This window comes from Hyla sarda, chromosome 3 (assembly GCF_029499605.1).
Source record: "Hyla sarda isolate aHylSar1 chromosome 3, aHylSar1.hap1, whole genome shotgun sequence".
NCBI classification, from domain to species: Eukaryota; Metazoa; Chordata; class Amphibia; order Anura; family Hylidae; genus Hyla; species Hyla sarda.
This window is the reverse complement of record NC_079191.1, coordinates 344149712-344164196: the sequence shown is the minus strand read 5'-3', so window position 1 is coordinate 344164196 and position 14485 is coordinate 344149712. Positions and strand designations below refer to the sequence as shown.

At 44.9% G+C, this 14485-nt stretch overlaps 1 protein-coding gene across 2 annotated transcripts in view; it reads left to right on the top strand.

Annotated features, from left to right (window-relative positions):
• Window positions 1–14485, top strand: part of GPATCH11 (G-patch domain containing 11) — a 68831-nt gene that overhangs the window by 40782 nt on the left and 13564 nt on the right. For both annotated transcript variants that reach the window (XM_056567419.1, XM_056567418.1), the window contains exon 5: window positions 6729–6819. In XM_056567419.1, the coding sequence (XP_056423394.1) occupies window positions 6729–6819 (91 nt within the window). The remainder of the gene's footprint in view (window positions 1–6728; window positions 6820–14485) is intronic.

Sequence of the window (14485 nt, the reverse complement as noted above, 5' to 3'; positions counted from 1 at the left end):
GGTTGCAAATCCTTTGCAGTCAATTACAGCCTGAAGTCTGGAACGCATAGACATCACCAGACACTGCTGGGTTTCCTCCCTGGTGATGCTCTGCCAGGCCTCTACTGCAACTGTCTTCAGTTCCTTCTTGTTCTTGGGGCATTTTCCCTTCAGTTTTGTCTTCAGCAAGTGAAATGCATGGTCAATCCGATTCAGGTCAGGTGATTGACTTGGCCATTGCATAACATTCCACTTCTTTCCCTTAAAAAACTCTTTGGTTGCTTTTGCAGTATACTTTGGGTCATTGTCTATCTGAACTGCGAACCACCGTCCAATGAGTTCTGAAGCACTTTGCTGAATATGAGCAGATAATATTGCCCGAAACACTTCAGAATTCATCCTGCTGCTTTTGTCAGCAGTCACTTCATCAATAAATACAAGAGAACCAGTTCCATTGGCACCATACATTTCCACTATGCCATGACACTACCACCACCATACTTCACTAATGAGGTGGTATGCTTAGGATCATGAGCAGTTCCTTCTCTATCCTATCTCTTCCCATGACTCTGGTACAAGTTGATCTTCGTCTCATCTGTCCATTAGATGTTGTTCCAGAACTGTGAAGGCTTTTTTAGGTGTCATTTGGCAAACTGTAATCTGGCCTGTAATCCTGTTTTTGAGGCTCACCAATGGTTTCCATCTTGTGGTGAACCCTCTATATTCACTCTGGTGAAGTCTCTTGATTGTTGATTTGGACACACATACACCTACCTCCTGGAGAGTGTTCTTGATCTCTTGATCTGGCCAACTATTGTGAAGGGGGTTTTCTTCACCAGGGAAAGAATTCTTCGGTCATCCACCACAGTTGTTTTCCTTGGTCTTCCGATGGTCTTTTGGTGTTGCTGAGCTCACCAGTGTTTTTCCTTCTTTTTAAGAATGTTCCAAACAGTTGTTTTGTCCATGCCTCTGGACTCTGGACCTTTTTATCTGCTCATTGTAATTTAAATAATGAGGGAATAACACACACCTGGCCATGGAACAGCTGAGAAGAGAATTGTCCCATTACTTTTGGTCCCTTAACAAGTGTAATTCCTACACCGTTCACCTGATTTGAATGTAAATACCCTCAAATTAAAACTGACAATCTGCAGTTAAAGCAAATCTTGTTTGTTTCATTTCAAATCCATTGTGGTGGTGTATAGAGCCAAAAATATTAGAATCGTGTCGGTCTTAATATTTATGGACCTGACTATCACTGATACATAGGACTGAGAAGTTCCAGTTTTTTTTTCATCACTCTGCAGAACAGAATCCCCAAGCTTCTGTGGGTTATTTATATGGTTTTGAGCATTTTGGACATGCCTTTTCATTCAGTAAAGATGTATGTAGTAGAAATTAGGCATACATATCTTCTTTGTTTAGTATGAGCCTTACTATGCAAACAAAAACCTTGGTGCCTGCTGCCACCAAATCATGCTGCATGTTTTTAAATATATACGGTATATTTTTTGGGGGGGCTTTTGACCACCAGCAGCCGGTAATGGATTCCTCTTTTTTAAATCCCACTCCCACTGGATTTCTGACCATTACCGCCTGCTCTCACAAGGTGTTTGTTTTGCTCCCGCAACATATGTGTCCAATCCTGCCAACTCTAGCTAATGTGTGTCCAAATCCTACCGTTAACATGCCCTCCTGATTCCCCCCTGTGCTATTTTATCCTTCCCTTTATCCCCCTGCGCCACTTTAAAATCCCTACCCCTTATCACGCCCTATACCACATGATTTATTCCCCTTCCCTCCCCTCATTTTCTTTCTCTCATCCCCTGCTTTTCATCTGTCCTGTGTCCTCCCGTGTGCTTCCAGAGAGTCAGGTGCAGGGATCAGATAGACGTTAGGGGTGTCACTCTTCAATGCTGGAAGCCATAGCTGCTCACTGGCTTAAAGTGGCAATGTTGGCTCACTGATTTAAAGAGGCCGCAGCCCATGCTGCAGGTCTTGAGCAGCCTGCTGGCACCGCACCTACTTTAAATAAGTCAACAGCACCCAGTTTGCACCCTGTCATAGAGTCTGGGTCTGTGGTGCAGGAGCAGACATACCGCCCGCTCCACGGAATCCTGCTCCCAATGTAGGGCTCTGCTTTCTAGTGAATCTCTGGAAATGTTTACTACCTTTATGACATTTTTGTATTCTTTTCCTTTTTTGTGAGTAAGCAATGATTTCTTAAACTTTTTGGATCACTCTGTTTACTAACAATTTCTAACATGCCATCAAATGTAACAGTCAGCAAAGCCCTAGGCAGTCTAGGTATTTGATGTGTTTTAGCTATAAAGCACTTTACCTGATTTAACTAATAAAGTTCTTGATGCCTAAGACAGTATCTGATTTGCTAGTTTGTGTTCTGATGAGGGATTCTATTTGGGGGTTGAGCAATTCTGAGACTACAGTAGACATTAAAGGATAAGTATCATGAACAAAAACCTATCCTTTATCTGAAGGATAGGGGATAAGTTTTTGATCGCGGAGGGGTCCGCACGCTTGGGCTCCCCCGCGATCTCCTGTTTGGAGCCCCAGTTCTCTAGCATAGGAGTGCATCACGACCCCTGCCCAAAGCGGGAGCCGCCACGCCCTCTCCATATAGCTCTATGGGAGAACCGTTCACAAACGTTGACTCTCCCATAGAGCTTTATGGAGGGGTGTGGCGGCCTTCCCTTCGTGCAGGGGTCGTGATGTGCCCCTGTGCTGGAGATCCTGCCTCCCCCCCTGCTAATGTGTGTCCAATTCCTACCATTAACATGCCCCTCTGATTTCCCCCCCCCCCCCCCCGTGCCATTTTATTCCTCTCTTTATCTCCCTACACCATTTTAAACCCCCCACCCCTTATCACCCTCTGTACCAAATGATTTATCCCCCTTCCCTTCCCTCCCCTCATTTTCTTTCTCGCATCCCCTGCTGCTTCTCATCCCCTCCATATAACTCTATGGAAGAGCTGTTCGGCAATATTCGGCTCTCCCAGAGCTCTATGGAGGGCACAAGGCGGCCTCTGCTTCGGGCGGGGGTCGTGACGTGCCCCTGTGCTGGAGAACGGGGGCTCCAAGCAGGAGATCTCGGGGGGGCCCCAGCGCTCAGACATTCCCCCCCCCCCCCCCCCCGCGATCTAAAACTTGTCCCTCATCCTTTTGATAGAGGATATGTTTTTGTTCATGATACTTATCGTTTAAACTTGCCATTTTGTGTTATTTTATTAGATGTGTTAACTATTTACATTGTTCTAGCTTAAATGTTTTTAGCAAACTGTGGCTGAAAGTTTGTACATTTTACAAATCAAGCTTAATTTAAAATGGGGTTTTGTACTGTTTTGTTTTAATAATGTACTGCTTTGTTTTAATAAGTAGCCTGTTTTATAAGTTAAGTCAAGTTTAAAACCAGCAGGTTAGCTGTACGATAAGGTATTCACGTCATGATTTGGCTGCACATCGTGGGTATACATGGAATACCATCAAAAAGGTATTCCGAAGCAGTCTATTAAAGCCTGAAATGCTGCAGTATAAGTGTTTGGTCTGCTGTTTATCTGTGTACGTTTTATATAAGGGACAGAAAACTATTCAATTTATACCATTGTATAGCAGGCCAAATGTAGTCACAAGTAGACTATGTTGGCCTTTTTGAAAGCCTATGGCCATAATAGAAGGAAATGAGCTGTGATCTTATCTGCAAGGTATACCTACATAAATTGGTGCCAGTCAGTGAATAAGACTGCCCACCAGACTCCTAAACCCAAAATAAGTAGAGATTTAAAGGGGTACTCCGGCCCTAAGATATCTTATCCCCTATCCTTTGGATAAGATGCCTGATTGCAGGGGTCCCGCCACTGGGGACCCCCGCAATCTTTCATGCAGCACCCCACTATCATCAGCCTCCGGAGCGAACATCGCTCCTGGTCTGATGAATCATGATCATGGTTCATGACGTCATGGCTCACCCTCCGGCCCCTCAATGCAAGCCTATGGGAGGGGGCGTGGTGGCTGTTGATAGTGGGGTGCTGCATGAAAGATTGCAGAGGTCTCCAGCGGCGGGACCCCCGTGATCAGGCATCTTATCCCCTATCCTTTGGATAGGGGATAAGATGTCTTGGGGCCAGAGTACCCCTATAAATGAATAAATTCTAAGTTATACTGACTCATTTACACAATACTATAAATCACTCTGCTCAATTTCTCCTGCTCTAGAACACTGTGCTGACAGATTGAACTGCTTGTTCTACATGACAGATTCCCTTTTAAAAAGTAGTCCAGAGGGAGAAAAACTCCTGGGTATTTCAGCTCTGCATACAATTCTTTTCTTTTTTGCTGCTCCTTATCTTTTCCCATTAAAAAATGTTTGTGTATATATTTACATAGAAGTTGTTATCTATGGTAGATTGTATTATTTAACCCCTTAAGGACGCAGCTCATTTTCACCTTAAGTACGCAGCTCATTTTCACCTTAAGGACGCAGCTCATTTTCACCTTAAGGATGCAGCCTTTTTTTTGCAATTCTGACCACTGTCACTTTATGCATTAATAACTCTAAGGCTGCTTTCACACTATAAAATTCATCCGTTTTAAAGATCCGTTTGATGTTCCGTTATGAAAACCCTGAAAATCGGCCATTAAACGTCCGTTAGAAAATCCCATACGTCCGTTAGAAAATCATATTATAGTCTATGGGATTTTTACATTATCCGTTTTAATCCGTTTTAATCCGTTATAGTCCGTTATTAATAACGGATGTTAATTTGTGACGGGAGAAGGAACAGAAGAAATAGTACATGCACTATTTCTCCCTTCACTATCTTCTGTCACAAAATAACATCCGTTATTAATAACGGACTATAACGGATTAAAACGGATTAAAACGGATAATGTAAAAATCCCATAGACTATAATATGATTTTCTAACGGACGTATGGGATTTTCTCAGGGACGTTTAATGGCCGATTTTCAGGGTTTTCATAACGGAACATCAAACGGATCTTTAAAGCGGATGAATTTTACAGTGTGAAAGCAGCCTAAGATGCTTTTACCTAATATTCTGATTCTGAGATAGTTTTTTCGTGACATATTCTACTTTATTTTAGTGGTAAATTTTTGTCGTTACTTGCATCATTTCTTGGTGAAAAATCCCAAAATTTCATGAAAAGTTAGAAAATTTAGCTTTTTTCTAACTTTGAAACTCTCTGCTTGTAAGGAAAATGGATATTCCAAATGGATTTTATATTGATTCACAAATACAATATGTCTATTTTATGTTGGCATCATAAAATGGACATATTTTTACTTTTTGAAAACATTAGAGGGCTTCAAAGTATAGCAGCAATTTTAAACATTTTCATGAAAATTGCTAAATCTGAAGGGACAGATGTTACAGAACTACAACTCCCAGTATGCCTGGGCAGTCTAGGCATGCTGAGAGTTGTAGTTTTGCAACATCTGGAGGACTACCATTTGGGCACCACTGTAATAGTGGTTTCCAAACTGTGACCCTCCCAGATGTTGCAACCACTAGGAAGGCGGCAGTACTGCCACCTTCCTTGATGCTCCACGCCGTCGCCTCCCTACCTGCACCGCTGATCTCCGCTGATGCCACCGATGGTCGCCGGTCCCCACCGCATCTTCTCCACAGGTACCGGCCGCCATCTTCTCCCCCCGTTTTGCCCGACATTCAGGGGTGGGCAGAGTGGGGGGTTTCCATGGCAAACCCCATCTTCAACTGCCATTGGTTGGTACTCATTGCTGACTAATGGCAGGGGATAGGAGCGGGTGGCACCCCTGAAACCTCGCTCCTATCCCTTAAGATGATCGGGGCTGTCGCTGACAGCTCCGATCATGCATATTTTCCAGGCGATTGGGTCACCAGAGACCCAATCAGCCCGGAATAGCGGAAAATCGCATGTCTGAATTGACATGCGATTTCCTGCGATCGCCGACATCGGGGGGGGGGTTGGGCTTGGTCTTGATGTGTCGGGATGCCTGCTGAATGATTTCAGCAGGCATCCTGGTCCGGTCCCCGAAATTCCGAAATTCCCACGGGTGTATCCATACGCCCTACGTCCTTAAGGACTCGGGATGCAGGGCGTATGCATACGCCCTGCGTCCTGAACAGGTTAAAGGAAAACTGTCAGCCTGTTCACCCACACTAAACCCAATACACTGGGTTATAGTGGGTGACCGGTAGTCAGACAATGGGTAACTTACTAAAATCAATTTTGTAGGTCCAGAGATATGTCCCCTATAAGATCCTCTTCTTTATTCCCTGAATTGCGCACAGAAGGCAGAGTCTGCTTATGCATGTTCTGTGTCTGCACGTTCTAGTGACTCCAATCGCTGGTCATGTGAACGCTTAGGTGGCGCATGCGCTCTGTGCAAAAAGCAGAGCGCTCATGTGATCAGCAACAGGAGTCACTAGGACGTGGAGACACAGAACATAAATATATAAATTTACTCTGCCTCCTGTGCGCAATTCAGGGAATAAAGAGGAGGATCTTATAGGGGACATATCTCTGGACCTACAAAACGGATTTTACTAAGTGGCCCATCGTCTGACTCCTATTCACCCACACTATAACCCAGTGTATTGGGTTTAGTGTGGGTAAATAGGCTGACAGTTTTCCTTTAAGTGTATATGTTCCTTTTTTTTCTCTCCTAACCTCTAGATCATTATTTGGTTCCATATAAAGTGAATTCACTGTATTTTACTTTAAATTCAAGGGTAAGAATGAGAAGTAAGAAAGAAGAGCAGAAACTAGAAGGTGACCTTAGGAAAAGCCAGAAAGCATGCCTGCAGCTAGATGAGCAGAAGGTAAGCTAATGACTGCAGCAATGGCAATTGCTTTTCGGGAATATCCACATGATACCAACGTGCACGTGAGTTATTAGGGACGCACCACTTAACTGCAGCTTTTTCTCAATGGTGCCAACTTTCAGCGACCTTGCTGCCTAAGAGGTCAGTAAATATATACAATTACCTGATAAACAAAGTTATTCAAACCAGTATCTGTGTGATTGGGAAAGCGCTGTCAGAAAATACTAAAGGGGTTATCCCAGGAAGCCTATTAGCCTGCAAGATGCAATCCTAAAACTGACTAATATTTGCACAATATAAACTTAAATTTGGTGAATTAGACAGTCTAGTTTATCACAGTGGCTCATGCTTTTTAATGAATTTGGGGCATTTTTATATACTGTTTTCTAATGTTACACTACTTGTTAATTGGCTTACTTTTTTGTAAGCCACACCTCTTGTTATACATGCCTTAAAAGTTTCTCAAATGCACAAAACCTCCCATGAGGCGAGTGAGGTGATCGCCTCAGGTGCGCTGTTGAAAGGGAGCGCAGCGTCCAGGGTTGCATTGGCCCTTTCCACTGCACCTGCTACACAGGGAGTCCTGCACACATTACACTGAGGCATTGATTCCCAACCGGGGTGCCAGGACACTCTAGTGGGAAATATGGTGCTAAAATGTTTAGATTTTCCTGCCCAGGCCTGCGCTCCTGTGAGTCACAGGTGTGCAGTGCCGGGACGGGTGATGCTGCAGCTCCAATCCTCGTGTATCCTCCCTCTCCTGTGGAACAGCTCTGGACTCTGGATTCTCTCTGGTTCCTCAGCAGAATGATGGAGATGGAGGGAAGGAGCAGGGGCAGCGCTGACAGAGGCCTACTCAGCTTCAGGTACTGAACCCCCTCCCTTTTGTCACCCCTCTACACCCATTCTCACCAGTGTACATCCCTTTGTCACCCCTGTCATACCTTTACACCCCTGTACGCTCCTCTACACCTCTGTCATCCATGTACACCCCTCTATTACATCTCTACACCCCTCTGACACTCCTGTACACCCTTCTGACACCCATGTGCACCCCATCTGTTTCCCCTCTGTCTCCCAAGTCGGAAAACCCCCCATATCGTGGATCCTTCAGATCGTCGGTCATTTCAGGTGGGTGAAGGAGCATGTTGCTCCATTCTGCCCACCGCACATCTGTGAGCTGGTGAGCAGGACGGAGCCCCGTGCTGGCATCTTCCCCCCTCAGAAGAAAAACTGTTAGCAATTAGGGACAGATTTAGGTTAGGCAGGGAGAGTTTTTTTGGTGTTAAAAAAATTGAAAATATTTTTTTGTTGAGTACCATCTGTAGGTGTCCGCGGGTCCGTAGCACTTTTAGCTGCGTGACCCTGGCCCTACAGGGTCGCTGCGGTCTGCCCCCAGCATTTTTTTTTTCTTGGGATTAAAGCGTCTGTTTTATTTTATATTTTGCACCTATAGGCGGTCTGTGCCACCAGTAGCAGGCCTGTGCCGTGTGGACGGACCGTACCTCTGTGTGCGGCCTGCCCCACCACTGTCAGTGATTTATCACTGATCAGCATTTTTGGGGGGTTCAGGCGGGTGCATTTTTTCGGGTTTTAATAGTTTTTTTTTATTTTATTTTTGTTTTTGTGTAGGGGTCTGTGTACGTGCCACCAGCCACTGTTCTGGGTGCAGGGTTTTTTGTGCTAGAAGTCTTTTTTTTATTTTTATTTTTTTTAGTTTCTTTTTCTTTTTTTGTTTAGTTTTATTTTATATTTCTATATTTTTGTTCTTAGGGCAGGTTAGTTAATAATTTAGGGTGGGTTAGGGCTGATTAGGGTAGTAAGTCTCGCACCACACCACACGCAGCACACACACCAATAAAGTTTTCCCCCCACATATATACACTTCACCCCCCCCCCCCCATTAGAGTAGGGAAATGGCCCGCAGGGTGTTTTCAGTGGAGGAGGCATATGCCATACTTGCCTCCGACACTGAAAGCGCCACAGAGGACGAGGAAGACCCCACCTTCCTTATTTCCTCGTCCTCCTCATCATCTAGTTCTGATAAAGAGCCACCAAGGCAGCGGAGACGCCACCATGCAAGGCCTCAAACCTCCCCTGCTCCTGACCCTGTGCGCCAGGAGTCCCCCTGGAGCTCATATTAGTCAAGCCCCCCAACCAAGTTTACTGGTGCCCTGTACCGGCAAACTCGTCTGGACTAAGACAGCGGACCACGAGCCCGTGATTCCTGAGTTTGTTGGCGACTCAGGAATCAAGATTGACATCGTCAGGTTCACTGAAATGCACGACTTCTTAATTATTTTTTTTTTTTTATATAACTTTGTCAATCTGATGGTTGACCAGGCGAACCTGTATGCCCAACAGTTCGTTGCTGCAAACCCAGGCTCATTTTTAGCTAGACCCAATGGATGATACGCCATCAATGCAGCCAAAATGAGGATCTTTTGCGTCCTCGTGCTGCATATGGGTCTAGTTAAAAAACCCAGTGTCAGGCAATACTGGCGTGGGGACGTCCTCTACCAGACCCCACTCTACAGTATGGCCATGACACGTTCCCAGTTCGAAGCCATTCAGAAATGTTTGCATTATCCTGATAATGCGGCATGTCCGTCCCCCCCCCCCCCCCCCCCAAATTTTGGGAGGCCTATGTCCTTAGGCGAAAGGTCGCTATTGATCAGTTTCTCATCAGCTTTAATGGGAGACTCAGCTTTCGGCAATGTATCCCAACCAAGCGAGCGCGGTATGGCATGAAGATGTATAAACTCAGGGTACACTTGCAAGTTTATGGTGTATGAGGGAGGAGATTCCTGTATTGAACCCCCAGAATGTCCCCACACTCTGGGTGTTAGTGGTAAAATCGTTTGGGGCCTTTTGCACCCATTGCTAGATAAAGGTTACCACCTTTACATGGATAACTTTTACACTAGTATCCCTCTCTTCACATCCCTCGCTGCCAGATCCACGGTTGCTTGTGGGACAGTCCGGAAGAATCAAAGAGGCCTTCCGCCCCATCCCCTACACGCCCCTATCCCCCGGGGTGAGTCCTCTGCCTTTTCCCATGAAAACCTGTTGCTGGTCAGGTATAAGGATAAGAGGGATTTCCTTATGCTGGCCACAATTCATGGGAACGGCAGCACCCCTGTCCCTGTGCGAGGTACCGCGGGACCGGTCCTCAAGCCAGATTGTATTCTGGACTACAATCAGTATATGGGGGGGGGTTGATCTCTCTGATCAAGTCCTCAATCCATATGATGCCATGCGGAAAACACGGACATGGTGCTTCAAATTCCTTGAGTGATGTAGTTTCCCAAATAGTGTGCCATGTTTTTTTTTTTCTTGCTGTTCTGACACCATGGGGGCTTCCTAAAAGCAACATGCCCTCCAAAAACCATTTCAGCAAAATTCTCTTTCAAAAAGCTATATTTTGCTCCTTGTCTTCTAAGCATTGTAGTGGGCCAGCAGAGCACTTACTTTCCACATATGGAGCGTTTTCTTAATCAGGAGAAATTGGGCTTTAAATTTTGTAGTCCATTTTCTCCCATTACCCCTTGTGAAAAAGAAAAATTTGAGGTAACACCAGAAGTTTAGTGTTAAAAATCTAATTTTCCATTTTCATGTCCAAGTTCAACGCAAAGTCATCAACCACCTGTAAGGTGTTAAGGCTCACTGTACCCCTTGTTACGTTCCTTATGGGGTATAGTTCCCAAAATAGTGTTCCATATGGGGGCTTTTTTTGCTGTCCTGGCACATGGGGGCTTCCTAAATGCAACATGGCCCCCAAAAACCATGACAGCAAAATTTGTTTTTGTTTTCAAAAATCCCACACTCTGGGTGTTAGTGGTAAAATCGTTTGGGGCCTTTTGCACCCATTGCTAGATAAAGGTTACCACCTTTACATGGATAACTTTTACACTAGTATCCCTCTCTTCACATCCCTCGCTGCCAGATCCACGGTTGCTTGTGGGACAGTCCGGAAGAATCAAAGAGGCCTTCCGCCCCATCCCCTACACGCCCCTATCCCCCGGGGTGAGTCCTCTGCCTTTTCCCATGAAAACCTGTTGCTGGTCAGGTATAAGGATAAGAGGGATTTCCTTATGCTGGCCACAATTCATGGGAACGGCAGCACCCCTGTCCCTGTGCGAGGTACCGCGGGACCGGTCCTCAAGCCAGATTGTATTCTGGACTACAATCAGTATATGGGGGGGGGTTGATCTCTCTGATCAAGTCCTCAATCCATATGATGCCATGCGGAAAACACGGACATGGTACAAAAAAGTTACGGTCTACATTGTACAGGTTGCCATGTATAACTTTATTTTTTTTTTTTTTGTACTGTCCCAGTACGCTTGCAACACATGGACATTCCTGCAGTTTCAAGAGGAAGTTCTAAAGGCCTAAAGGCTCATCTTTGGTGACCGCCAAAGAGTGGATGAGAGCACCTCTGGAACTTCAGTTCCCTGGATTGTCCCCGGCCAAACCCTTTCCAGGTGAGGTCCCCCACACTGGAAAGAAGGGACGATCCCAGATAAAAATTCAGTGTGTGTCACAGGAGGGGGATTCGGAAGGACATCACCACCACTTGCTTCAGGGAGTATCACACTTCCATGGAGCACTACATTTTTAATCCTTTTCCCTAATTTTAATTCCCCAGAATAATACTCCAATGTACCAGTCCAGAGTACATTGTCTGCCAATTTTTAAAACCAAATACCTCTCCTCTTTCCCAATACCACTGATAATATATTCCCCCCCCCCCCCAAAAAAAAAATGGGACACAAAGTCAACAGCATTGGGGGTTTGCAGTTGCCTCAAATGTGCAGCGTTCTCTCCCCACCTGAGCGGGGTGCGCATTTGAGTTAACAGGTTAGGGACAGCCACACACATCACATTCCCAGAATGATAATTCAGAGCATAGTGTTTGGGGCGGGCATCATTTTTACTTTCAGCTATACTCTGGGTCATCATTCTGGGAAAATAATTGACATATCAGTATTAAAATTGCAATTTTCATTCCCCCCCCCAATAGTACACTTCATCCATTACTGGAAATTAAATTTAGGGAACACCTGTCTGTTCCTAATCTCCACTTCACCCCTACTGTTTGTAATAGGCTCACATGTGGGTGTTCCTTTCTTGTATTTTCCTCTGAATATATGTAATTGTTAGGTCTGTAAGAAACATCGGCCTCAAATGCGAAGTTTTCCCTCATGAGCTCTGTCGTATTTCCAGGCGACAGTTCAGAGTCACATGTTTGTTGTTCACAGAATGATGGAGAGCATAGGTTGAAAATTTCAATTTTCAAAAGCTACCCTTCATCCATTCCTGGAAAATAAATTTAGGAAACACCCGTGCATTCAAAATGTTCTCTTTACCCCTATACCCATTCCTCAGGGGGGGGTACTTTCTGTAATGTGTAACATGTGGTTGTTTCTTTTTTGTATTTTCCTCTGAATGTATGTAACTTTCAGCTACTGATATGCCATAGGCCACAAATGCAAACAGACCTTTATGACTTCTGAGCCTTGATGTGCACCCGCCCAGCACGTTACCCCATATGTGGATGTATTTCCATAGTCAGGAGAAAATTCCCCAGCATTTTAGTGTAAAAAACATACAATTTTTCAATTTACGGCCCACTGTTCAAAAAAACTGTGAGGTGTAAGTACTTACTGTACCCCTTGTTGAGGGGTGTAGTTTCAAAATTGTGGTCACTTGTCGTTTTTTTTATTTTATTTTTTATAGATTTTATGTCCGAACCACAATTGCAGTACAAAGCACCACTTTAGGCCTCAAATCTCATCGGTGCTGTCTCACTCCTAAGCCCTGTTTTGCACCCGCATAGTACTTTTCTGCCTTATATGGGGTATTTCCTTATTCTGGAGAAATTAGGCTACAAATTTTGTGGAGTTTTTTTCACTTACTACTTGTGAAACTTAAAAAAAATAGCTTAAAGGAGTAGTCCAGTGCTGAAAAACGTATCCCCTATCCCCTAAGGGAAGTTTCAGATCATGGGGGGTCCGACCGCTGGGGCCCCCGCGATCTCCTGTACGGGGCCCCGGCTCGCTGGCCAGATAGTGTGTGTCGACCACTGCAGCTCCGCTCCGCGGCTGACACGCCCCCTCAATACATTGCTATGGCAGAGCTGGAGATTGTCAAAGGCAGCATTCCGCCTCTGCCATAGAGTTGTATGGAGGGGGCGTGTCAGCCGCCGCTTCGTGCAGTGGTCAACACGCCCCCTTCTCGCGGGCTGCCAGGGCCCCGTACAGGAGATCGCTGGGGGCCGCAGTGGTCAGAGCCCCCGCGATCTGAAATTTATCCCCTATCCTAAGGATAGGGGATAAAGTTTTTCAGTACTGGATATCTCCTTTAATGCCAGCAATTCAGTGTTAATCAATACTTTTACAGCCCACAGTCCAAAAAGCATGTGAGGTGTAAGTACTCACTATAACCCTTGTTACGTTCCTTGAGGGGTGTAGTTTCTAAAATGTTGTCAGAGGTGTGCAGTTACTGCTGTTTTTGCACAATGGGGGCTTTGTAAACGCACATGGCCCCCGACTTTAATTCCAACAAACTTTTCACTCCAAAAGCCCAGTGGTGCTCCTTCTATTCTGAGCATTGCAGTCCGCACGCAGAGCACGTAACATCCACATATAGGGTATTTTCTTTCTCAGGCGAAATTGCACTACAAATTTTGGGGGCCTTATGCCCTATTACTCCATGTGAAAATGAAACATTTGGGGTAACACTGTCAATAAAGTGCAAAAAAATCTAATTTTTCACTTTTATGGCCCACTGTTCAAAAAAAAGTACTGACTGTAACCCTTGTTAAGTTCCTGAAGGGGTATAGTTTCCAAAACGGTGTCACATGTGGGGACTTTCTACTGTTCTGGCACCATGGGAGGTCTGTAAATGTACATGGCCTCCGACTTCAATTTCAGCAAAATTCTCTCTCCAAAAGTCCAGTGGCACTCCTTCTGTTCTAAGACCTGTAGTGCACCAGCAGAGCACTTAACATCCTCATATGGGGCATTATCTTAATCGGAAGAAATGGGGCTTCAAATTCCTTGAGTGGTGTAGTTTCCCAAATAGTGTGCCATGTTTTTTTTTTTCTTGCTGTTCTGACACCATGGGGGCTTCCTAAAAGCAACATGCCCTCCAAAAACCATTTCAGCAAAATTCTCTTTCAAAAAGCTATATTTTGCTCCTTGTCTTCTAAGCATTGTAGTGGGCCAGCAGAGCACTTACTTTCCACATATGGAGCGTTTTCTTAATCAGGAGAAATTGGGCTTTAAATTTTGTAGTCCATTTTCTCCCATTACCCCTTGTGAAAAAGAAAAATTTGAGGTAACACCAGAAGTTTAGTGTTAAAAATCTAATTTTCCATTTTCATGTCCAAGTTCAACGCAAAGTCATCAACCACCTGTAAGGTGTTAAGGCTCACTGTACCCCTTGTTACGTTCCTTATGGGGTATAGTTCCCAAAATAGTGTTCCATATGGGGGCTTTTTTTGCTGTCCTGGCACATGGGGGCTTCCTAAATGCAACATGGCCCCCAAAAACCATGACAGCAAAATTTGTTTTTGTTTTCAAAAATCCCACAGTTGCTCTTTCCCTCTTGAGCCATGTTGTGAGCCTGCAGAGCACTTTATGTCAATAAAAATGGG